This window comes from Protopterus annectens, chromosome 13.part0, assembly GCF_019279795.1.
Source record: "Protopterus annectens isolate FY-2018-M chromosome 13.part0, PAN1.0, whole genome shotgun sequence".
NCBI lineage: Eukaryota > Metazoa > Chordata > Ceratodontiformes > Protopteridae > Protopterus > Protopterus annectens.
In genome coordinates this window covers 344,898,965-344,926,382 of record NC_056747.1, presented here as the reverse complement: position 1 = coordinate 344,926,382, position 27,418 = coordinate 344,898,965, and the positions used below count along the sequence as shown (strand labels likewise).

At 41.2% G+C, this 27,418-nt stretch overlaps 1 protein-coding gene across 1 annotated transcript in view; it reads right to left on the bottom strand.

Moving 5' to 3' along the window:
• The window catches only part of LOC122787314 (heat shock factor protein 1-like), a 592,645-nt gene that overhangs the window by 38,035 nt on the left and 527,192 nt on the right, over positions 1–27,418 (bottom strand). The window contains exon 11 of the mRNA XM_044053959.1: positions 3,167–3,242. Within this exon, the coding sequence (XP_043909894.1) occupies positions 3,167–3,242 (76 nt within the window). The remainder of the gene's footprint in view (positions 1–3,166; positions 3,243–27,418) is intronic.

The following is a 27,418-nucleotide window of genomic DNA, read 5'->3' as shown; positions in this document are numbered from 1 at the left end:
TGCAGGAAGAGACGGATGGTAAAAAACTTGAAAGGCTGCCTGATGTAGGGATGATATCCTGGATTCAGGGAGTTTGGCTATTTGACTGATCATACCAGGTGGCATCTGATGAACTCTATCTGTTGTGTAGGGATCAACTGACTCTGTCTGGTTAACATTAACTGTAATTTCCAACTGTGGGTCAAGATGGAGCAAGAAGTCCATTTGTTGGACCAGAAGATCCCTGGTTGAAGTTGTGAGGAGCCAATTGTCTAAATATGGCAAAACATGGAACCCTCGCAGTCGGAGATACACTTTTACCATTGCCATACATATGGTATGTGTCTTCCACAACTGACTCCAGAAAAAAAGTCCAAATGTCTCCTTTTGCACATCAGTTTCCTAAGACCCTGCCTCATTTGGCCCTCCAGAGAAGGGTCGGAATCAGACTGGGAACTTGCATGGTGAGTACCCCCACAGGTTGAGTAAGGCTGGCTGTTCTAGTTGATCTGGATGTGTGGAGCTACAGACAGTATCCAATAGGGGTTGGGATGGAGCTGAGCGTGAGAGAGATACCTCTTCTCTCTGCCTGGTAAACCCTCAAAAGCCAAATCCGCAATCAAAGTCGAAGAGACATCCCTCCGATCTGAAAGGGAAAACAGATCCGAAGCAGACAATGGAACTGAGCTATTGAGTGCAGAGATCCCAAGGAGAAGGGACGAATCCAAAAACTTCAGAGTTGACTCAACCCTACAAATTTCACCTCTGAGGTTCATCTTGATCCAACAAAATCAGAGCTGTGAGAGTAAAGGATAGTGTAGGATTCAAAGCTGAAAAGACCGCTTGCTCTGACACAGGTGCACTGCGGAAGTTCATAGTTGTGGTTACCAGATCCAAAGGGATGACTGGAATCAGAGAAACCAATGGAGGGGTAGACAGGTTCATAACTGGGATGCCCAATGGGGATGGTGCTGAGAGCACCCTCCAGCTGGATTTCCATTCAGACGTGCACCATCCTGTCAATGTCTGGTTTGGTAAGGCTCTTCGCAGAGTGGGAAGACTTCTAAGATGCAGTCACCAAAGGTGGTCTGGAGGAATGCCTATCTTGCAAGAAAGGGGAATAGAGCCTGAGACTCAGTGGCTCTAGTAAGAAATGGGGAAGAGGCATTGGAGAATGGACCTGAATAACTGCTGGACCGGACTGCTCAGTGCTTTTGGTGCCTGACTCAAGAGCTCTGATGGATTCAGGGGCCGTTTTCTGGATTTCTCTATCTTCTTCTCGGTGTGTTTCTCCTTCTCCTTAGGCATATTTTTATCTTTGGTGGACTTAAGTTTATCTAGTTTCTTGGCTAGAGAAGATGATTGTGAAAGTGAGGGCTATGCCACAGCCCCTGCCTGGGGGGAGTAACCCCTTCAATACCAATTTGCCCCTATGGTCCTGCAGTGCTCTTGCTCCAAAGAAGCACAAGCCCCACAGTCTGAATCCAGGTGCACTGCCCTCAGGCAGTACACATAAAGAAAGTGTGCGGAAGGATTACAGCTAAGAGGTACAACTAGTTTAAAATGAGTGACAACAACAAAAGGTAGAAGACAGAGAACACCTAACTAAAAGGGGAGAAATACCAGTAACAGAAGAAAGACATCTACTACAAACATGTAAGCTTTTTTACTGGGGAGGAAACATTAGAAAAGAAAGTAGCACGAAAACAAAATGCTAACAAAAAGCACAGAAAAGGTAAAGCAGCGGTACTACATCATAATACATTTGCTGGGAGATAAGAATTTCATTCTATTCCCACTGAAAATCCTATTTCATCTTAGATAGTGCCCAAGAAATATAAATCTTCAGGATGGAAATTTGAGACAATACTCAGAATCTTCAGGTAGAAAAGAAATTTCTGAAGTATAATCATCTCCCTTCAATCCCTGCACTTCTGACTGAAAATCGGTCAGAAAGAGATGGAACTCTTCATTTTCTTGCCTGAAGCAGTTAAGTAAAGAAAAGGGAGAAATAAACTCTTTGGGGAAATCCCAGCAAATCTTCCCTGTTCACAAAAACAGAAACAGAAGTACGTAACTCATTTTTCTTTATGTTCACTTTTTCTAGGGAAACTCCCTCGAAAAAGGCAAAATCTTGGTAGGAATACCCATCTCAGACTAAATGAAGACCCTTCACTTGTCTTTCCCCCTGAGCCCAACAATAGTGGTTCTCCGTTGCCCATCAAGGGCAACCCTACAGCCACAGATGAGATGTCTAGCCTCTGGTCCTTAGTGGCCATATCAGAGTCATCCACCAGCATCTAAGATGCAACAGGAGCTGGCCTGACAACCAAAACCTCCCTAACAACTTTCTTTTTCTTGTGGACAGTTTATGAAAGAACCATGGAGACCAGTAGCTGCTTCATAGCTGAGAATGAACCTTGAAAGACAAACAGTGGAGCCTGAATGAGTTGGTGAAAGATATGCAGACAGCAAGTGGTTCTGAGGTAAGTAAATCACTGACAGTCCCCACAGGTACAATTTTCCTGCCCCTAACACACAAAAATATGAAATATGTAATAACGTTTTGTCAAAAAACAGAAAATTTTGCGCAGCAAGTTTTCAGAAGAGCTCACATACAAAAACTCCCTTTTAAAGGCAGTGACAGTCCAAAAACATTTAGTTTCCTAGTAAATACCAAATTCTAGTCAGAAAAACACAATTATTTTGTATCTCCATACATTAGATCTAAATTTAAATCTACATTATGATATAAATAAAACATGGTGGAGACAGATTCATAACACAGCAGCTACCCCACTATTGAAATTTACTCCCACTGCAAATTAATCAGCATGATAAATTATCTTTCTTCAAACTGGAACTAGACAACTGGATGGATATTCACAAATTGACCCTCGGCTTGATTTGCTTATCCCTCACTGAAATAGAAGGTATGGCTTAAGGGCTGGTACCAGCAAAGCGTTAAGTGGCCAATAGGCTCAGTTGCCTTCTACTTTCTGCAATCCTATGAGATGTTGTCCACCTTAGTGGCAACAGTCCACAAACAAGTCATGTGATGAATAAGCACTCCCATAACAATTCTTATATGCAGAATAACAAAATGTCATATTTCTTAAAATTTGAATATAACCTTATTTTCTACTTGGTAAGAACAAAGGGAAAATATCTCAGTCATACCACCTACCCTCTTTGCTGGTCAGTGGAAGAAAATAACCATGCTCCTCCCCGACATTTGGTGGCATTTTCTGTTCAGGTGCTTCCTGAAAACAAAAGAAAAGTGAACAGTGAGAAGAACTGTTGACTGACTATGTAAAACAATCTATGAAATCAAAATGGGAACCATATTTATTCCATAAATACAATAAAGAGCTATCCTCAATCAGGAGGAAAACTAATAGCAAAACCAAAGTCCTTTTTAACGGTTGTTTGGTCCTCTTCCATTATTCCCTTAACTATTAAGCCTAGTTCCCACCAATTTTGTTTCCCTACTTCTTGGTGTCTAAGGAAATCTGACACGGGGTCTGACAGTTGGGATTCAGGGTCTGTTATCCTTTGTGGAGTCAGGAGATTTTTTTCTGCTTTTATCTCCACCCCCAGTGGATGGCAGGCATGGTGCAATGCCTGTTATACAATGTTTCAATGCAAGTATGCACCTATGCACACAAACTATGCTAAAGTGCAAAGGAATACTGTCTTTGGGATAATGATGCCCCCATGTCCTTCAGTTTTCACAAAAAATAAATAACAGTTGCAGACTGACCCATGAGTATTACATCTGCTGTATAACATGTACCCCTCCCCTTCCCAATGATCAGCTGCTCAGTCCCATCCTAATCTGGCTTGCTCCTCCAGCAACTGGACTGCTAATCAGTTCTTGGATATCTAGGTTACAGTTAGGGATTCCTCATCCCACTATATCTTGGAAAGAATTCAAGAGTGATCCACGCTACTGTTCTTTTATCATCATAACTTCTGGAACACAGCCACATATTTCCTTTACCTTTTGTATCTTATTATGGACACTGACCCTATTTCCACTCTTACCAGATGTGACACTAAACTGTCTTTCGGCTTTTCCCAGTTAGGGGTCGCCACAGCGGAACTCCGGTCCGCTAATGATTTGCAGTAGATTTTTACATGCTGGCTTGCCGGGCCTAAAACACAACCTTCAACGAAGGAATGCCCATTCACGCATGTCGACACACAGGAGACGCTCTAACTGAGAATCGAACGTGCAACGTCTAACTGTGAGGCGACAACACTACCGCAGGTTCCTAAAAATCATTTGCTGGCAAGATTGTTAAATACCAACTTCCTTCAGTTTGGTGGGAATAGGACTGAAAGATCCAATTCAAATATGCAAAATAGATAAAGGTTCTGGCATGGAATCAAATGCAGGCGGATGTGGCTTAGTGTAAACTTTCACATTTTCTTTTACTTCTGACTGCTATAGTCACATACCATCATACCTGCAAGGATCAAACTCCCAGATTTATCACTGTAACTGCTAGCAAGCTGAACCTGTCTTCCTTCTGTAGCAAAGCTGCATAGCCAATCAGCACCCTTTGGGCAGTCATTCCATCTCCTATGGCAATCTTGGACTTATCCTAAAGCCTCAGGTACTATTGAACAATTCAGCTTACAAAGACTAATAAGACAATGACAGGCAGCACTGTGTCATAAAGAAATACAAAGCTGATTAAAAGTGTTGCACTAACTTCCACTGTGCATGTATCCATACAAAAATGAGAATGGATGAATAAAGACATGCTCACAAAATAATATGGATCATGGTCTATACATGGACAAGTATCAAAGAGCACATCTGTTCTACTAACTCTGATGAATGGAAGCTAGCTCCACTTGGACTACTACTCAGGTAGCCTCACGTGCTTGTCTACAATGGGGAAGGACCAGTTGATCACATAACAGAAAAGTGTGACATGCATCTCAAGGGCCCACTGCAGGCAAACTCCTGGATGCAAACAAGCATTAGCAGGAGTCAGGGCTCAAGCAGACCCCACTCCCATGGCTGTGTAGGTGATAGCTCTTATCAGATAAGAGGAAAAGAAAAGCGGTGTAAAATCTTACCATAACCATAGATGTCCTTCTCTTACATGCTGCAGTATTCTTGGTGTGGGATTTCCCACCTCAGGCAACCCATATGTCAGCTCCTATACAAAAGCTTCAGCTTGGCTGCTGTAGTTGCATGGGGTGTCACATGTAGGGCCATAAACCAGGGGCCTTAAATGTGACATCTGCATGCACAGACCTCAGAACTTGAAAGGCCAGCAGGATTATTGAAATAGAGTAGCAAGTGATGTCAGCCATAGGATCAGAGAGCCATTTGATGGTTAAATAGGTTAAAGGGTAGGGTATAACCAACAGGAGACTTAAGACAGATCAATAATGAGAGAGAGAATACAGAAGGGGGGTTAGGTGGGTGGGAAGGAATACTGCAACATGGAAAAGACGGACATCTATGGTTATGGTAAGATTTTAAACAACTATTCTATGTCCTTATATTACTATGTTGCAGTATTCTTGGTGTGGGAAAGTACCACAGCTTAGATGGAAGAAAGGGAGGGAGGAGGTAGATGTGGCTGATTCCACAAAGCCCTGCAGAATTGCTCTGACAAAACCTGCACGTGCTCTGGAGACATTTGTCAAGCTTGTAGTGTTTGGTGAAAGTGTGAATGGTGGACCATGTGGCTGCTTCCAGGATGGATGCAGTGTCCAGGCCCTTTAAGAAGGCTTTAGAGGCTGCCACTGCCCTGAAAGAGTGAGCCCTAAATCCCTGTGGGAGTTGTTTTGCCATGGTGTGAGTAACACAGGCAAACAGTTTTTCTAATCCAACATGCAATGACTTGTTTGGAGACTGCCTTGCTCAGGGCCCTGGGGTGGAAGGAAACAAAAAGCTGATTGGATTTTCTTATGGATTTGGTTTTGTCTAGGTAAAACTTTATCTCATGTGTACAGCCAGGGAGTGGAGTATTCTCTCACTTTCATTGCTAGGAGAGGGGAAGAAGGTGGGTCGGTGAATAGATTGGTTCAAGGACAGATCACTGACCACTTTACACATAAAGGAAGGGTTGGTTCGTAGGTTACACTGTCCTTGTGGAAGGTAGTGTATGGAGGGCAGGCCATTAGGGCCTGTGATTCTGACACCCTCCTGGCTGAAATTATAGCCACTAGCAGTACTGTCTTCCATGTGCACATCTGCAGAGTAGCAGGTTCAAATGGGGACTGCGTGAGCTTTACGAGAATGAAGTTCAGGTCCCAGGGTGGTGGGATGGGTTTTCTTGGTGGTCTGATGTGCAAGACCACTTTTAAGAATAGCTTAACATTGAGCCTGGCTAGTAGGGAAGGATCTAGTGGCAGGCAGGCTGAAATTGCTGAAAGGTGGACTTTCATACTCTTCAGTGAAAGTCCCCTCAACTAGCTGACACACATAAGCAAGAACTAGGGGTGGATCTACAATGCATGGATTCCTGCCCCTGCTCAGACACCATTTGGAAACGCTCTCCCATTTAGCCAAGTCAGATTTCCTTGTAGTAGGTTTCGTGGCCTGCCTCAGGACTGAAAGCACATACTCTGAGTAGTGGTGCCTGAAGGGAATTAAAAGTTTATCACCCACAGTGTCAGTGCCAACATCTGCAAGTTTGGGTAAATGAGGGTTCCCTTTTGCTGTGTTAGAAGGTCCACCTTGTGGGGTAACTTGTGGTGACTGCCCTTGGCTATATTGGGAAGTAGGGGGAACCAGTGCTGCCTTGGCCAGTACGGGGTCACCAGCAAGATTTTTGGTTTGTCTCTTCTGATTTTCAGGAGGACTTTTTGAATTAATGAGAACGGTGGAAAGGCATACAGAAACTGCCCCTTCCATGAAATGCTGAATGCGTCTAGTCTCCATGCTAGTGGAGAGTGGGTCTTGGGGCAGAAAGTCTGCAGTTGTCTGTTCTGGGGGGAGGCAAACAAATCTACTTGATGTGTGTCCCACCAGTGGACAATGTCTAGAAAAACATTCCTGTCCAGCATCCATTCGTAATTTGGAGAGGTTGTCCTGCTGAGAAGGTCTGCTTGTTTGTTGTCCTGCGAGGGGATGTAGGATGCCTGCAGGGACAAGTTGTGCTTTGAGGCTAGGTCCCAGATTAGTAAGGTTAGTCTGCAGAGGTGGTTGGCTTTTGTTCCTCCCTGTTTGTTGAGGTACCACATGACTGTGGTGTTGTCTGTTATTATTAGGAGAACACTTGGTTGTAAAAGGGGAAGGAAGGCTTTCAATGCCAGAAGGACTGCTGGCATTTCCCTCACGTTGATGTGTTTGTTCTTGATGGAAGGGTGCCACTTTGCTTGTACCCTGTAGTTTGACACTGTGGCTCCCAATCCAAGGTCTGATGCATCTGTATGCATCAACTGGTTTGGAGCGGGTAACTGCAGTGGAAGGCTCGGGTTCAGTTGAATTTGCTGAATCCACCATTTTAGTTCTGACTGTAGCAGGGCAAGAGGGTAATTTTTTGCTTTAAAGGATGCTGGTGCTGTGACCATACATTTTTTTTAGATACCATTGCAGCTTTTGCATGTGCATTCCGGCTAGTGGTAGCATGGGAATGGTGTCTGCCATTAGGCCCAAGATTCGTAGAAATTGCCTTGCAGTTATCTGTTGGGTCTGCATAAGGGTTATGAAGTGGGAGGACAAGGAGTTGACTTTGTCCTGGGGAAGAAAGGCTTTCATTACGTCTGTCCTGATCCTGCAACCCAGAAATGTTTTGTCTTGTTCTGGGGTCAAGGAACATTTTGGGTAGTTGAGGGTAAACCCTAGTCTTTGAAGCAGGCAAATGATGAAGTGTAAATGGGTTTGCAGGGTTTCCTTGTATTCTGCCAGATTAAGGATGTCGTCCAGGTAAGGTAGACAAACCAAAGGGCAAAGCTGTAAATTGAAAGTGGGAGGAGGGTCCAGAAAAATATAAGAATGTCCTGTGGGAAGGTTGTATGGGGATGTGCAGATAGGCTTCTTTCATGTTGAGTGTGGCCATGAAGGCCTGGGCTGGAATAAGAGGGAGTAAAGTTTGTTGGGGCAACATTCTCAAGGTGGGGACCTTTAAGAATAGGTTTAGAAAGGAAAGGTCTAGAATGAGCCACCATGGTCTATCTTTTTGGGGACCAGAAACAGTCTTGAGTAGAATCCTTTTCATTCTTGGCCTGGTGGGACAGGTTCTATTGTTCCCAGGTTCAGAATGTCCTGTAAAATCTGTGGGAAGAGGTGTCTCTGATTTCTTGGAGGGCCTTTCTCTCCAAGAACGGAAGTATCCTTTTTGACCAACAACCAGAACCCATTTGTCTGTAGTAATGGTTTTCCAAAAGGGGAGGCAGTGGGTGAGGCGGGCAGGGAGGGGGAGGTGGGAAAAGCAGTCACACATTGTTGGGTCCTCCTTTGTCTTGAAAGGGCTGTCTAGTGGGGGGCTGACAAGACAGCTGGCCTGGAAGAGATTTGTCTTCTGGCCCCTCTTCTGTGTCTGAAAGAGGGAGGTCCAGCAGAGGAAGGGTTTCTTCTGACAAATGTAGTTTTTGCAGGGTAATTTCTGTAATATTTGGGAACAGGAGATACAAGAAGATGCTTGATGTCTTGCAATTCCTTACACTTTTCTTGTAGGTTTTTAAAAAGGTTGGCTGATTGTTTGCCAAACAATACGTTAGGGTCTAGAGGAGCATCTGAGATTTTAGACTTGAAGTTCTCAGGTAAGTGTTGTAGCTGTAGCCATGAATATCTTCAAAGTACATAGGCAGAGGCTGCAGATCATGCAGAGGCCTCTGCAGCATTAGAACTACATCTAATGGAATGTCTGGCTACTTGGGCAGCCAAAGATAGTTTAGATGCTATGTCAGATTTAGTGGAGCAGTCTGGAGTAGCAGCCAGCAGAGTGGAGGCTTGAGAGACCAGGTCCTGACCATATCTGGTCATATGGGTTTGATAGCTGATGGCTCTGAAGGCCAGTGTGGAAGAGATGTAAACCCTCTTTCCAATTCTATCCACAGATTTACTGTCTTTGTCTGTAGGTAGGAGAGAGGCAGACGGAATTCGTCTGGGTTGTTTATCAGGTGAAACTGCAATCACAGCTGGGTCTAACAGGGGTGGTTTGACCAGAAATTTCTGGTCATCAGGCACTTTGTAGAAGTGATCTGGCCTCTTAGGGCAGGGGGATGAGAGTCTGGGGTCTTAGATGTTGAGGAAAAGGCATCTAAATAATCAGGGATGACAGGAGAAATGGCAGAAGGTGAGGGAGACTCCACTTGTAGCAATTCAAAACACCTTTTTTGAGTATCAGACATTTGGGAAGTGTCCCATTTGAAGTATTCCTTCATTTTGGTTATAGTCTCTCCAAAGGTGATATCCTCGGGAGGGGAGTCCCCTTCGATGGATTCTTCATCTGGGGAGTAATATTCTTGAGGAAAGGCTATTTGGGGGGTATATGAGATAAATTCATCTGAAGATGAATAATATGCCTCTTGCTTTTCTTCCATGTCTTGTGAAGTGGGCGGTGGGAGAGAGGAGACCGAGGCAGGCCTAGGGCTGAGGAGAGGAAGGGTAGATGGAGAAGAGGCTGTGGGCCTAAGGCAATGAAGGCCTGCATCAAAGAATAGGTGAAGGACTGCCAATCAGGTAGGACTTCAGTGGGTGTAGTCAGATGTTTTGTTTTTTGTTTCTTTTTTAATGGAGTAGTCTTTGGCGAAAGCCTGGAATCGGGTACCTGACTAAGGGTAGCGGTGTCAGGAGGAGGAATCCCGGTCGGAGGCTCGACTGTGTCTGGTTCCCCGTTGACCTCAGCTGTAGCCGATATCTGAGTAAGCTCCGTGGACATGCTAGTCGTCAACTGAGAAGCAGCTTCCTTGAAGGTTGCTGTTGAAGTAGACGGATCTGACGGATGTCCCTCAACTCCTAAATCGGCAGCTGGCAAGGTGTCCGAAAGTGGAGAGGCAGTGGAAGTGGGCATAGGAATCTTGGCCTTCTTTCGCGGAGGTTCATTTGGGGCTTCCGAAACAGGATCCATCCTTTGCGCTAACTTTTTAAGTCGCTGATTTTCTAGATATAGATTGAGAGCAGCCAGATGACTGAGTAGGGTCTTAGGAATGAAGGATTGGCAGATCGAGCAAGTGGTTTGGACGTGCTCTTGGTCTAGGCAAAAGACGCAGTGGTTGTGTATATCTTTATGTGATATCTGGCGCCCGCATTAGCATCTACCCTTTTTAGCAGACATTGGCTAAAGGTTACTACAACAAACCAAGCTTTAGCTAGAAGTCAAAGAAGAAAAAACCTGAACGGAATACTTAGCGTTTAGACGTCTTGAGGTGAAGGAGCAAAGCACATGATGTGACAGTCGTCTGCGGCTGAAAAGTTCTGAGGTCTGTGCGTGCAGACATCACATTTATGGCCTCTGGTTTAGGTCCCTACATGTGATGTCGCACACAACTACAGCAGCCAAGCTGAAGCTTTTGTATAGGAGCCAACGTACGGGTCGCCTGAGGCAGGAAATCCCACACCAAGAATACTGCAACATAGGAATAGAAAGACATCTAAATGAGTCAATTGAAATATACCAGGTATTTTTTCTGAACAAAGGTTTTCTACCAGTTTTAATGTCTCAGTTTTTCTATCACTGGCAAATTATTACTGTTGTTTCTACAAATCTGTCTGAAAATTTACCAGGACAAGCAATTTTTCACAATACGTCAGTCATACACAAAGCAGGACTGGAAGATTTTCAAGCAATAAATTGCCTCAACTTATATTACAGACAAATCTGCAAAATCAGGAAAAGGATTTGACAGCTGCTTAAACAATATCTTCTGTTGAGCTCTAAATTTCAGGTCTCCTGCAGACAATGCAACAAAAATCATTAAATATATTTCAAACCACTTTCTGTATTTCACTTACAATTTATAAAAGCAGATTCCTTAAAAAATGCTAATAGCAGTTCAACACTTGAAAAATTACTTTTCTAATATCTACCAAACAGGAAACTTCAGGAACATGCTTAAGATAGGCATAGAGAACTACCAATCAACATCAGATCAGTTCAAGGCCTCTACCTCTTTCGTCAAATGAACAATTTAATGGTATACTTATATATGACGCTTCTATGGCATCATGTAAAGTCATACTTGTCAGAACAGTAACTTCAATGTAATTTACTGACCTACTTTTAATTCAGCATAAACCAATAATGTACTATTTTAAGCAGTGTTAGCTTTTACTTACTTTTCATGTAATTCCTGACCTACTTCACTTTCTGTTTTTCTTTTCTTTTTTATCCTGCACTGTTTGTTTGTTTGTGTCTTTCGGCTTTTCCCAGTTAGGGGTCGCCACAGCGGAACTCCGGTCCGCTAATGACTGGTAGTTGATTTTTACGTGCCGAGTTACCAGCCCTGATGCACAACCTTCAACGAAGGTATGCCCGTTCACGCATGTCTCGACGCAGAATACGGTCTAGCTGAGAATCGAACCGGACAGCGTCTTACTGCGAGGCGACAACGCTACCGCAGCACCACCTTTTTTATCCTGCACTAATGTCCCCTAATGAAATCCCTGTATATCCCCACTCTTTTCACTGTTCAACTTTAAGGTATACTGGTCAGTGAATCAAATATGTCGCTATCACACACTCTTTCACCACAGCTGACTCCCCATCTACTGTTCACACCTCGTTTTGTGTATTTTAAAGGCTTTGATTACAGCATGAAAACAGGACTGCACACCAGTTTAATAATAAAAAAGGAAGGACTGAAGACAAGATATAGTCATGTGGTTATCTGCAGTGAAGCTACTATGTAACGATCCAGATTGTTACACTACACATACCTTTATGTTTGAAGCATGCTCACTTAGCCTTTCTATATTAACTCATTCCCTCCAATGGAGCTCAGGAAGTTTGCACATTAGCTTCTCATGCGCGGAGCCTAAGCTTTTTGATAGAATCAAATTATGCCCTCAGATTTCAAACAAAGTATCTCTGGAACCATATGGGTTACTAAAGAAGTGTAAAATAGCAAACTCTTCAGCACAAACTATTTTTATAGTGGTACTATTCTTTAGTTCTATGTCTTAAACATTTTGTACATCCTGCTGAGAACTTTCTTATCATGCTAAGCAGGTCCAAGTCAGTTGTCAGGATATTTAGAAATGCATGAAATTTATGACAATATAAATACAGTGGATATAAAAAGTGTACACATAAATACAGTGGATATAAAAAGTGTACACACCCCTGTTAAAATGCTACGTTTTTGTGATATAAAAAATGAGACCACAATAAATCATTTCAAAATTTTCCCCGCCTTTAATGTGACCTATAACCTGTACAATTCAACTGAAAAACAAATCTATTGGGGGAAAAATATAAAAAGAAAAAACGTACAATAACCTGGTTGCATAAGTGTGCACACCCTTAAATTAATACTTTGTTGAAGCACCTTTTGATTTAATTACAACATTCAGTCTTCTTGGGTACACACCTGCCATGAATTAAAGAGACTCTGATTAACCCTAAATAAAGTTCAGCTGTCCTAGTATGATTTTCCTGACATTTACTCAGTTGCCTGCTACAGCAAAAGCCATGGTTCGCAGAGAGCTTGCAAAGCATCAAAGGGATCTCATTGTTGAAAGGTATCAGTCAGGAGAAGGGTACAAAAAAGTTTCCACAGCATTGGATATATTATGGAACACAGTGAAGACAGTCATCAAAAAGTGGAGAAAATATGGGACAACAGTGACACTGCAAAGAACTGGACGTCCCTCTAAAACTGATGAAAAGACAAGGCGAAAACTGGTCAGGGAGACTGCCAAGAGACCTACAACAACGCTGAAGGAGCTGCAGGAAATTCTGGCAAGTACTGGTTGTGTATTACATGTGACAACAATCTCTCATATTCCCCACATGTCTGACCTATGGGGTACTGTTGCAAGATGGAAGTATTTTCCCACACAGAAAAACATCCAGGCCCGGCTAAAATTTGCAAAACAATACATCAAGTCTCCTAAAAGCATGTAGGAAAATGTGCTATGGTCTGTTGAGTCCAAGGTCGAACTTTTTGGGCACAATTCCAAAAGGTATGTTTGGCGCAAAAACAACACTTCGCATCACCAAAAGAACACCATCCCTACAGTGAAGCATGTTGGTGGCAGTATCATACTTTGGGGGTTGCTTTTCTTCAGCTGGAACTGGGGCTTTATTCAAAGTGCGGGGAATTATGAACAGTTCCAAAAACCAGTCACTTTTGGCCCAAAACACTCAGGCATCTGCTAGAAAGCTGAAAATGAAGAGGAATTTCACCTTTCAATACGACAATGACCCCAAGCATACATCCAAATCATCAAAGTAATGTTTTCACCAGAAGAAAATTGAAGTTTTGGAATGGCCCAGCCAGAGCCCAGACCTAAATCCAATAAAAATCTGTGGGGTGACCTGAAGAGGGCTGTGCACAAGAGATGCCCTCATAATCTGACAGATTTGGAGTGCTTTTGCAAAGAAGAGTGGGCAAACATTGCCAAGTCAAGATGTGCCATGCTGACGGACTCCTACCCAAGAAGACTGACTGCTGTAATTAAATCAAAAGCTGCTTCAACAAAGTATTACTTTAAGGGTGTGCACATTTATGCAACCAGTTTAGTGTACGTTTTTTATTTTTTTTTATATTTTTTCCTCTAACAAATTTGTTTGCTTTTCAATTCAATTGTACATGTTATAGGTCACATTAAAGGTGGGAAAATGTTTTAAATGATTTATTGTGGTCTCATTTTTTATATCACAAAAAACTGGTATTTTAACAAGTACACTTTTTATATCCACTGTAAATATTATGGGAACAACAATTAATATCACTATCTGCACTAGATAGAGGTCACATATCAATATAGTCGTGTTTGCCACTGTGTAAGCTTTAAGATGAAATAGCTTAACACTTTGTATGTAGCATGGTTTTGGGATTATTAATGCAAATATGAAGAAGCAATATCTGATGCCTAGAGGTGTCAGTAGGATGTAACTGCAGAAACACCTACAGACGTCAGACGTCTGTAATGAGTAAATTAAGTGACTTTATATGGTAACTTCTTTCATTTCTACTGCTTAATCTTTAGCTCTTGTTATACAGAATTATAACCCTACTAGTATCAACTCTATGCATCTCCCATTCTGACTAATCTCAACAAAACTGAACTAAGCAAAATGGAAGCATGCTATAACAGAATTGCCCGCATTGCTGCAAATTGCTCATATAGACCTCATCACTGTACTGGTTTGAGACAGCTCCACTGGCTTGAACTGTCCAACCTCCTAACCTACAATCAGCTCTGCCTTTGTCATTCTATCTATTACCCCCCCAATAAGTGTCCTGCCCTCAAAAACCTAGTACAACATCACTCAGCCAAAAGACCTCTTAGATCATCAAGCAAACTACTACTAGAAGTCACCAACAACTACAATAGCTTTGGAGATGCACTATATAGTAGTTCAGTGGCTAAAACATGGAACTCTGTCCCTACAAGCCTTCAAAACACATCATCCAAAGCCTCCTTTAAAGACCTCATCAGGCAACATCTCAAGGAAAGTTGGCAGTGCCATGATTGCTCCCCAGGCTAGTGAAAGTGGATAACACATACATACAAAATCTTGAGCACTTGATAATAGTTTTCAGTCTTACTCACAAACACTGGCTAATCTACAATGTATGTACTGTTCCTGTGTACTATGTATGTATTCTACCTATGTTCCAAATTTCAGCTGTACACCACAAATCTATTAATTACCTTTATTTTTAAAATTAATATTTTTTTGTTTGTTCTCTCCACTACAACTGTTTATGTGCCGCATACCACTGTAAAAACATGTCTCCTGTAATTTGTGTGTATACTGATCATGTCTAAATAACTAAATGTGTCTGTAATTTTTCTTTGTGGAGCTTTTCTCCCTGGGCCTCTGCTGAAAAGGGCCTTTTTGGCTCAGTCAGACACCCCCGGTTAACAAATGTAAAATAAAGTAAATAATAAAATAAAATTCTGTTAAATCATTAACTTTGTTTAACACAGAATGCTTACTGCAAGTGTAGATAAGTAACTTTTATCTGCACTTTTTAAAGTAATTTGTTTGTGTTGCATTGAGCAATATCTAGCTGGAAGTTGACTGTTTTTTCAGTTAAGACTTGTTAAAAACCTGCATAGCCAGTGATAGGTGGGGGTAGTTTCCTTCATGGTTATTCAGTTTCTGTCTTATACAAGTGGTACAGTGAATTATCTTTTGTTTAAACTGTGAGCTTTGGCCAGTTAAGACCTGCATGATATCAATTTGAACGCATAAGTGTAGCTAAGTAACTTTTATCTGCACTTTTTAAAGTAATTTGTTTGTGTTGCATTGAGCAATATCTAGCTGGAAGTTGACTGTTTTTTTCAGTAGTGCATGTGGTATTTTCAGTTAGGCTTGTTAAAAACCTGCATAGCCTGTGATAGGTGGGGGTAGGTTCCTTCATTGTTATTCAGTTTCTGTCTTATACAAGTGGTACAGTGAATTATCTTCTGTTTAAACTGTGAGCTTTGGCCGGTTAAGACCTGCATGATATCAACTTGAACGCATAAGTGTAGCTAAATAACTTTTATCTGCACTTTTTAAAGTAATTTGTTTGTGTTGCATTGAGCAATATATAGCTGGAAGTTGACTGTTTTATCAGTAGTGCATGTGGTATTTTCAGTTAAGGATTGTTAAAAACCTGCATAGCCAGTGATAGGTGGGGGTAGTTTCCTTCATTGTTATTCAGTTTCTGTCTTATACAAGTGGTACAGTGAATTATCTTCTGTTTAAACTGTGAGCTTTGGCCGGTTAAGACCTGCATGATATCAACTTGAACGGATAAGTGTAGCTAGGTAACTTCTATCTGCACTTTTTAAAGTAATTTGTTTGTGTTGCATTGAGCAATATCTAGCTGGAAGTTGACTGTTTTTTCAGTAGTGCATGTGGTATTTTCAGTTAAGGCTTGTTAAAAACCTGCATAGCCCGTGATAGGTGGGGGTAGTTTCCTTCATTGTTATTCAGTTTCTTTCTTATACAAGTGGTACAGTGAATTATCTTCTGTTTAAACTGTGAGCTTTGGCAGGTTAAGACCTGCATGATATCAACTTGAACGCATAAGTGTAGCTAAGTAACTTTTATCTGCACTTTTTAAGTAATTTGTTTGTGTTGCTTTGAGCAATATCTAGCTGGAAGCTGACTGTTTTTTCAGTAGTGCATGTGGTATTTTCAGTTAAGGCTTGTTAAAACCTGCATAGCCAGTGATAGGTGGGGGAAGTTTCCTTCATTGTTATTCAGTTTCTGTCTTATACAAGTGGTACAGTGAATTATCTTCTGTTTAAACTGTGAGCTTTGGCCGGTTAAGACCTGCATGATATCAACTTGAACGGATAAGTGTAGCTAAGTAACTTTTATCTGCACTTTTTAAAATAATTTGTTTGTGTTGCATTGAGCAATATCTAGCTGGAAGTTGACTGTTTTTTCAGTAGTGCATGTGGTATTTTCAGTTAAGGCTTGTTAAAAACCTGCATAGCCAGTGATAGGTGGGGGTAGTTTCCTTCATTGTTATTCAGTTTCTGTCTTATACAAGTGGTACAATGAATTATCTTCTGTTTAAACTGTGAGCTTTGGCCGGTTAAGACCTGCATGATATCAACTTGAACGCATAAGTGTAGCTAAGTAACTTTTATCTGCACTTTTTAAAGTAATTTGTTTGTGTTGCTTTGAGCAATATCTAGCTGGAAGCTGACTGTTTTTTCAGTAGGTCCCCACCCACCCTCTCTGTTTTTGTCTTGGTGTTAATCTTGGTGGCTTTGAAACTGCCCGCCCCTCTTGTAAATTTGCACTTGGATACTCCTCCTGGGTCCATCTCATTTGCTCACTCAAAAAAAAAAAAAAAATGTATCTGCTTTTACTGTATTTGTGTTTCTTCCTACTTTATTTTGCTTTTGCATCATCTTAAAAGTACTCAATTGTATTTATTACTGCTTGGTGTAACTCACTCTAAGCCTTTTAGTTTAAGCACTTGGGCTTCAGACCAGTTGTTTTACATTAAGAAGGTTTGTGCTCTGCACTGTAGTGGCAGGACAGGTAGCTTACATCCTTCTAAGTTGGGAACTGCTGTTTGAGGGCTCAGTGTTTGTTATTCTAAAAGTGTATTAATTCTGGTTTAAGCACTTGGGCTTCAGGCCAGTTATTTTACATTAAGAGGGTTCGTGGTCTGCACTCTTGTGAGAGGAGAGGCTGGACTCTGCCCTTCTGAGCTGGGAATTTCTGGTTAAAGGCTTATAGTGCCTGCATATTTGTACTGCTTCTTACTAAATCGGTACACCTTGTTTGCTGTGGCATAGACTAGATCCAGGCCTGCTAAATCTAGTTTTGTTTGTATAACTTGAGCACTAATCCAGGCATTCTTTAAAGTATTCAATTGTATTTATTACTGCTTGGTAGTAACTTGATTAAAGTGTAGCTATCATTCAAAGTCTTTTGGATTAAGCACTTGGGCTCAGACCAGTTGTTTTACATTAGGAAGGTTTGTGGCCTGCACTGTGGTGGCAGGACAGGTAGCTTACATCCTTCTAAGCTGGGAACTGCTGATTGAGGGCTCAGTGTCTGTTATTCTAAATGTGTATTAGTTCTGGTTTAAGCACTTGGGCTTCAGGCCAGTTATTTTACATTAAGAAGGTTCGTGGTCTGCACTCTTGTGGGAGGAGAGGCTGGACTCTGCCCTTCTGAGCTGGGAATTTCTGGTTAGAGGCTTATAGTGCCTGCATATTTGAACTGTTTCTTACTAAATTGGTACACCTTGTTTGCTGTAGCATAGACTAGATCCAGGCCTGCTGAATCTAGCTTTGTTTGTACAACTTGAGCACTAATCCAGGCATTATTTAAAGTATTCAATTGTATTTATTACTGCTTGGTAGTAACTTGATTAAAGTGTAGCTATCATTCTAAGTCTTTTGGATTAAGCACTTGGGCTCAGACCAGTTGTTTTACATTAGGAAGGTTTGTGGCCTGCACTGTGGTGGCAGGACAGGTAGCTTACATCCTTCCAAGTTGGGAACTGCTGATTGAGGGCTCAGTGTCTGTTATTCTAAAAGTGTATTAGTTCTGGTTTAAGCACTTGGGCTTCAGGCCAGTTATTTTACATTAAGAAGGTTTGTGGTATGCACTCTTGTGGGAGGAGAGGCTGGATTCTGCCCTTCTGAGCTGGGAATTTCTGGTTAAAGGCTTATAGTGCCTGCATATTTGAACTGTTTCTTACTGGAACTGGTACACCTTGTTTGCTGTAGCATAGACTAGATCCAGGCCTGCTGAATCTAGCTTTGTTTGTATGATTAAGATGCAAAAAACAAACGGCTGCAGGTACACTGAGGTGCCTAAAACACACAACAACAGCAAAAGTAAATTAAGGCACCAAAGTTACACACTGGAAATCAGTCACTGTAATTTATTGCAGAAGACAAACGGTAAGCGCTTTCACAACTTAATGTTGCTTCATCAGACCACATCACTACAACTGATGCTTGGTTAAATACTAGGACAATTAGTATGACATCACAATTTAAAGAGATATTACTCCACTAACATAAGAACATATATCAATATCCATAAGAAAAATGCATAAAATATATAGAAAGGTGTGTATTTACACACAATAATATTTAAAAAAGGGGGAATGTCATCCCTGATGGTTATTAAAAAAAAAAAAAAAAATATATATATATATATATATATATATATATATATATATATATATATATATATATATATATATATATATATATATATGTACATATACACACACATTTTGTGCACATATAACCATAATAGTACAATAAAAAATATATAAAAAACTCATATTTAGTGTTTAAGGCGCCTTGCCTTAAGGTAAGGAACTAATGAGGTGCAACCATTCAAACCAGGACATCTATCTGCTTGTAATTTAGTGATCCATTGTTGTTCTAATTCTTCAGTGTGGTTTTCTACATCACCACCTCTGTTTGTCCTTACTATTTGTTGTAAGATTAAAAATTTAAAACAATGACTACTGTCTGTATTCTGGACATGGTTAGCTAGAGCATTTGATTGCTTCTGGTTCCGTATGTCCCTTATATGTTCTAACATTCTTTCTTTAAAGCTCCTATTTGTTTTGCCTACATAATAGCATGGCATGCTTGGCAAAAACAAAAATAAACAACATCGACACTTTTACAATCATAGTAATTCTTCGTATAAAGTTTAAAACATTTCACAGGATGAATGTACTCATTTTTAGTGTAGACATGCTGACAAGCAGCACAATTCCTGCACGGGAAGGTGCCCTGTCTGTTTGAGAGATTTTTTTCTAAAAGACTGATGTTCTCTATTACAGAGCTGCTGCTTTAAAGACACATTATTTCTAAAACTGAAGTTTGGGGTGTCACCAACTGTGGGAAACCAGACCTGGTATTTCATGTAATAAATGCCAATTCTTTTTAATAATTTCCGTATACTTATTGATGTCACTTGCAAATCTAAACACTATTATAAACTTATTTCTATCAATACTTGTATCATAAGGTATACTTGTATCAGCACTATAAGAGCTCATGTATGGTTTACATCTTGTAGATCTCAATTTCCATGCATCTGCTATCACTCTAGTGATTTCTGAGCTGGAATAGCCTCTTGTTTGAAATTCATCTTGTAACTTATTTAAAGCAACTACTGCCTCTTCATCATTATTATGTAGGCGTAGGGTTCTATACACTTGTTCTTTGAGGACATTTCTAGGTATGTGTCTCGGGTGCATGCTTGACCTGTGAAGACAGGTATTGGTTCTTGTGGGTTTGTGATAAATACTGGTTCTTATCTGCTTTAAATCAGTAAGGGTGACACTCACATCCAAGAAATCAACACATGTATCAGAAAAAGTAAAAGTAAACTTCAAAAAGTCTGTAGTACTATGCAGGTAATCAATGAAATTACTGATATTTTCACCATGCCCTTTCCACAAGACAAAAACATCATCCACGAAACGAATGTACCAGAGAATGTAGCCAAAAAATGGGTTAACATCTGACAAAACATATTGTTCTTCCCATCGTACTAGTGATAGATTGGCGTAGCTATTTGCACACGAAGTGCCCATAGCCACGCCAATCTTCTGTAGAAAAAATTGATCCTGAAAAGTTACAATGTTATTTTCAAGTATAATCTCCAATAGTGCACAGACTAGCATAATCTTATTAGTAGTCAGCTTCTTATTCATATAGAGGAATTCTCTTATTCTATCAATACCCCAAACATTTGGAATACTAGTAAAAAGAGATTCAATGTCCATGGTAAGGAATACAAATTCTTCATCATTATCAATGGTTTCCATTCTATTTTGCAACCGCTGTAAAAACACTTTTGTGTCTCTAAGAACTGCATAACAACTATCCAAGAACTCATGTAAAATGCCTTCTACATAAATAGATAGAGGTTCAGTGCACCATCCTGCTCCTGATACGATGGGGCATAAAGGAGGAACCGTGGGATGTTTATGGATTTTAGGGAGTCCATAAATCCTAGGAACTAGAGGTTTTTGTACTGAAAAATAATTGAAAAGTATTCATCAATTAATTCTGTAATCAGTAAATCAAACACTAAAAAAGACACTTTATCAGTGATAGCAATTACAGCTGTTTTGTCAGCATTTGATAGGTACAAGTATCTAATAGCAAAACCTTCATCTGGTTAACATATAAATCTTTGTCCATTAATACAATTTTACCACCTTTATCTGCTTCTTTAATAAGAGAATGTAAATCCTGCAATTCATGTAGAGCCCTATATTCTTCTGTATTTAAATTATGAAAGGTGCAGCCTTGCATACCAGGAGTATAAGCTTCATTAAAAGCATTTTCACAGATATCTAAAAATCTTTGTATACCTGGAGAGGTGGGGGGTACAAAAGTGCTAGGTTTCTTGTATATATTTACATTGACATTTTCATTATTACGAAACATGCATTTTAATGATAAATTCCTACCAAGCAATTTCAAGTCTGTTAGCATTTCAGTTAAATCTGCCTTCTTGGCAGGTATAAAAGACAAACCCTTATTAAGCAAACTGTTTTGTTCATTAGTTAGAGTAAAGGAAGAAATGTTAACAATAAGATCAGTTTCTGCATCCTCCTTTTCTTTGAAAAGTGTGCAGTTCTGTCCATTTGATATTCCCTTGCTGTCTTTCCCATATTGGGATTGCTTTTGGCTCGAGCTCTGAAAGGAAGAGCTGCTTTCAAAGTGAATTCTCCCACTTTCAAATTCTCTAAAAAAACAGTAGTATCTGTAGCATTTGCTTGTGAAGTGTCTATTGGAGTCTTACCTATAGTGTTTGCATTCCTTCGTTATTCTGACTTCGAATTTTTATCCATATTCGATGTAGATGTATTCCCATTCACTATAGAAGCAAAGGATGCAACTTGGAGAGTGGGAACACTAGAATTTACATGTTCTTGGTCAGTTTGTTGTATTGCCATGCTTTCCCTCATCTCAATAGCGTTAAAACAGGAAGTAGAAGCCTGTGTCTCAGTATTTAGTGTCCTACTAGTTCCTCTGTTCACTGTAGCAGGATTATACAAAGGAGTTCTATTTATAGGGTCTCTCGGCCATGAGAAGACATTATTGTTGCTAAAATCAGTTTTATCTCTGTTTAATTTATTTAATTTAACATTTTGAAGCTTTTTCTCATAGGCACTAATGCTTTCATGCAACTGGCCCATTTTATTAAGGGTGATAGTAGCAGGAAAGGTTACAGATATCTGGTTTTCTAGTGTTACAATTTCAGTTTTCAGCTCAGTTTCAAGAGGTGTAAAAAACTCTACAAGGAGCTCCATATACTTGGAGCTAAAAGATTAATTCAATTCTTGCCACTTACGTAAGAGTTCAGGATATGTATTCCCATAAGTTGGCATATATAAGATACGTAGACCTCGAGGTATTACTTTAGCTTCCAATGAAGCTTGTAGGTGTAGTCTTTGCCATTGTAGTTGTTTGTACTTATATAGAAGGTTTTCTAGCCCCCTATATTGTGCCTGAAACTCAAGCATTTTTTCCATCTTTGAACCAATATCCACTGTATTTGCCTGTACGTCAGCGTTTAATAATGGATTCACTGGTACTTCAAGAAGCTTTAAAAATCGACGATGCTCATTAGATGATTCTTGGTTGGCATCCATGTCCATATTATATCCACGTGCAGTGTGTCCTTAGCCGAATAAAAAATAGGAACTGAAGATGCAAAAAAACAAACGGCTGCAGGTACACTGAGGTGCCCAAAACACACAACAACAGCAAAAGTTTTATCAGTTTTATCTCTGTTTAATTTATTTAATTTAACATTTTGAAGCTTTTTCTCATAGGCACTAATGCTTTCATGCAACTGGCCCATTTTATTAAGGGTGATAGTAGCAGGAAAGGTTACAGATATTCGGTTTTCTAGTGTCACAATTTCAGTTTTCAGCTCAGTTTCAAGAGGTGTAAAAAACTCTATAAGGAGCTCCATATACTTGAAGCTAAAAGATAAATTCAATTCTTGCCACTTACGTAAGAGTTCAGGATATGTATTCCCATAATTTGGCATATTTAAGATACGTAGACCTCGAGGTATTACTTTAGCTTCCAATGAAGCTTGTAGGTGTAGTCTTTGCCATTGTAGTCGTTTGTACTTATATAGAAGGTTTTCTAGCCCCCTATATTGTGCCTGAAACTCAAATAAATTGTTGTGTAAATTATTATTGTGTGTAAATACACACCTTTCTATATATTTTATGCATTTTTCTTATGGATATTGATATATGTTCTTATGTTAGTGGAGTAATATCTCTTTAAATTGTGATGTCATACTAATTGTCCTAGTATTTAACCAAGCATCAGTTGTAGTGATGTGGTCTGATGAAGCAACATTAAGTTGTGAAAGCGCTTACCATTTGTCTTCTGCAATAAAGTACAGTGACTGATTTCCAGTGTGTAACTTTGGTGCCTTAATTTACTTTTGCTGTTGTTTGTATGCTTGTTTGCTTGTTATTTCCCTGAAAAGCTAATTCCACCTAAAACGCGGCATTTCAGCGCTTCTGTGGATCCCTAGTGACATCTGCATTGCTTACTGTACTTGTTTCCTTGTTTCACTTGAAAGAAAGTTACTGTTTGTCATTTTTGCATTTAAGTTACCTGTAACACATTGCATTTAAGTTACCTGACACTTGCTCACTAAAGCAATTATATAAGTCAGCACTAAAAAATTAAAAGCACTACACCCTAACAAACTCCCCTTGAGTAACTTGTTCCCCATTGGCCCTTTTTTTTCAATTATAAAGGAATTCCCAATACTATTCTAGCATGTCCAAAGGTCAGTTGTCAATCTCCTCTCCGGTCCAGCTGGTGAATCTGGGAAACTTGAGGCAATGTTACAACTGCCTCATGTACACAGACAACCCTCTCCTCCTCCCAACAAATTCCAACACATGTGAGAGATGCAACCATATAGCCAAATTGGAGGCTAAGCTCTCTCAACTCAGTAATGGCGAAACCTGTCAGGAGGAGAAGGAAACCACACTCACTATAATTCCAGTCTCACACAGACCTACCACGACAGCAAACCAAACACATAAACACACAAAAACATACTCGGAGGCTCTAAATAAAAATCTGCCTAAGCAGCAGAGACCTCCAAAGCAGACACCCAGGCAACCGCTACCCCAAAACAAAACATGTGCAACACATAGCTCACAAAGCCAGTGTGCTGAACAGTCACAGCCCTTAAGGCTAAACAACACACCTGATACACTTGTAATAGTTGACTCTATCGTCAGGCACACTGACGTCCCGCTCACCAGGCTGAACAAGAAGGTCACGGTGAGCTGCCTGTCGGGCGCTAGGATCCGCCACATAACACAAGCACTCAGGTCACTCCAAGACAAGTACAAATATGACTCAGTCATTGTCCATGCTGGTGTTAATGACCTGAGATGTACCTCCCTGGACTACATGAAAAGAGACATAGAGGAGCTCTCTGAGCATGTGGCCCAGGCCAGTATGACCCTGACCTTGAGTAGCATCTTACCCTCACCAAGAATGATGCCACAATATGAAGACAAGATGATCAATTTCAACAATTGGCTTAAGTATTGGTGTCATTCAAAGGGGTTCCAATGCCTGTCAACCTGGGATGACATGCTCGACAGGCCAGGATGCTTCGCTAGGGACGGCTTGCACCTGTCACCCCTGGGCTTTCGGATATTGGCAAAGGCTCTTGCTACCCCCATAGTGCCTTTTTTAAGCAAGGCTCAAAAGACAAACCCACCTCCATAGGTATCACAAGGGATAAGAAACTAAGAGTAATGCTACTCAACGCCAGAAGTCTAAACCTCAAGATGCATGCACTCGAAACTCTCCTTAGCATGGAGAACATCGATATCTGTGCAGTAACAGAAACCTGGTTCAAGGCTCCCGAGAGCACCCCAGCACTACCAGGTTATACCTCATACCATGCTTTTCGTCCCCAAAACTTGGACCAAACCAGAAAAGGAGGGGGAATATCAATATTCGTCAAAGATACCCACACCTCCAGGTTGGTGGCACAGCACGAAGCATCAGAGACTATCCAGGTGCAACTAACCGTGGGTAAAACTGCCTTCCGGTTTATAGCCTGCTACAGACCACCCTCCCAAACCCAGGAACCCCACGCAACCTTCCTGAGAACACTGGAAAATATGAAGGTCTCTCCAAACACCATTATATTGGGCGACTTCAACTACCCAAACATAGACCGGGAGCATTACTCTAGCTCCCAACACCCTAGCTCAAAGGTTCCTAGAATTTATAAACTCAAATGCTATGGAACAACTTTTTACCACTCCCACAAGAGGGGAAAACATACTGGACCTGATCATCACCAACATGGGGACTCTATGCTCCAGACCAGAAGTGTATCCCTCACTGGTAAGATCAGACCATAAACTAATCTCACTGGATATTCACATCCCGACCCCACCCCCTGCCCAGAAAACCACAGTGAAAAACTTCTCTAAAGCAAATTTCACCCTCCTCAAAACCGAGGTGGAATCCTTCAAAGCCCCCGGGCCTGTGGAAAATACGGCCCAGACCGCAGAATCCTTTATAAACGCATCCTATGAACACCTTCAGGAATGCATGGATCATGCAATCCCAAATAAAACCAAGACCCAATCCTCCAAAGGCAGACGTCCTGTCTGGTGGACCCCAGCCATAAACAAACTATACAATAGAAGGAGGAAGCTACTACATGATAGAGCAAAATCCCAAAAAGGGAAGGCATCTCTGATCAATGTTAGCAAAAAACTACGGGCACTCATAAAATCGTCTAAGGCCAGCTTCGAGAGAAAAATTGCACAGGACACTAAGGATAATCACAAGGCTTTCTTTAGTTATGTTAGGAACCTGGGTGGGAATTCCCAGATATGCTCAGAATTAGTCCAAAATGACAAAAAATACACCGAACCCACAGACATTGCCAACATCCTAGCTGACAGGTTCAGAGCAAACTCCCCCCCCCCCCCACCAAAAGGGCAAATATCTATCCCAGCAGAGTGCTGTCCCCCCTGACATCTCAGATGCTCAGGTAAGAGCCGCGCTCTCCAAAGCAAAAAACACAGCATCAATGGGACCAGACAGTATCCTGGGCTGCATCCTACATGAACTCCAAGAAGAGCTAAACCCAAACATAAAACTACTGTTCAATCTCAGCCTTACCACATGATATGTACCCAAAGAGTGGCGTACAGCAACAGCGGTCCCTCTCCACAAAGGTGGTGCCTCAACGGATCCTGGAAACTATTGCCCCATAAGCCTGACTAGCTTGGTCTGCAAAGCTATGGAAAGGATCATCATGGACCTCTTAAAAAAAGATATTGGGGACCTACAGACAATGGATCCTACCCAGTTCGGCTTTGTTAAGGGCAGATCCTGCCTCTTAACCCTGGTCAATTTCTTTGAAACCGTCACCAAGGCCATTGATGAGGGGAAGGTGGTCCACACAGCCTACCTGGACCTCGCAAAAGCCTTCCATACAATACCCCACTCGGGCATTATAGATAAGCTCACCAGCTTAAATATAAACCCGTATGTCACTAGATGGGTTGCAAACTGGCTCAAGGACAGAACCCACATGGTTAAAATTGCTGGAGCCATGTCAGACTCCAAACCAGTTACAAGTGGCGTCCCACAAGGCTCAGTCCTGGGACCTCTCCTGTTCGGTATATATTTCTCGGAGGTATAGGCCAACACGGAAGGACTGTGGCTGACCAAGTTCGCAGATTACTGCAAACTGGGCGCTATAATCGACTCTCCGGCCGACACAAGCATCCTCCAAAAGGGCCTCATAGAAACAGACAACTGGTGCCAGAGCCATGGCCTCAAGCTAAATGCCAAAAAGTGTATAGTCATCCCCTTTGGCAAAAACAAAGTGCCCACAAATTACCACATAGGTGGTAATCCATTAAGTACGGAAGAAGTAATTAGGGACCTGGGGACCCAAGTTGTTAGCAATCTCTCATTTGACAACCATGTGGCCAAAGTGGTTAGAAAAACATTTTATACAGCCCACCTAATCATGAAGGGATTCACATCTAGATCAGGGGAGGTCATCGTGCCTCTTTACTCATCCCTCATCAGGCCCATAATTGAGTACAATGCCCCTTTTGGAATGTACCTTACCAGACACCTGCAGCAACTGGAAAGACCCCAAAAGTACCTCACCAAGAGGATCAAAGGGCTCAAACAGATGCCATATGCTGCCCGGTTAAAGAAACTTCAGCTCTACTCAGTGGCATACCGCCTGCTCAGAGGCGACCTCTGCCTGACGTATAAAGCCATGTCCAACCCGGAATTAATGGACATGCTGCTGCTCAGAAAATCCAAATCCCATCGAGCTACGCGCTCGAGAGACTTGAACCTCAGCACTGAAATAAATAGGACATGCTGGAGGGACAGATTCATAACCAAGAGGCTCCCTTCACTCTGGAATAAAATCCCAGTCCAGGTTAGGCAGAGTCCCTCATTGACTCTCTTCAAGAGGAATCTTGATGAGTGGATGGGGGATCGTAGGTTTACCCCGGGTATCACTTCTGTGTCACTGTTAGACAGAGGCACAGTATACTAACCTCGAAAAAGGGCATAGCAAAATTAATTTAAAATGGGTGGCGAAAGCCAAACACACTCTGGCTAGGCTTATAAATGCCCTAGGGCAGATAGCCTAGTATGAACCTATGAACCTATGTATGTATACATTCTTGTCAGTCAATTACATGGTTTAGCTTTTTTTTATTCTCTCACAGTTCTTTTCAAATTCTTCCACTAAAATTCCACAAAACAAAACTACTATAA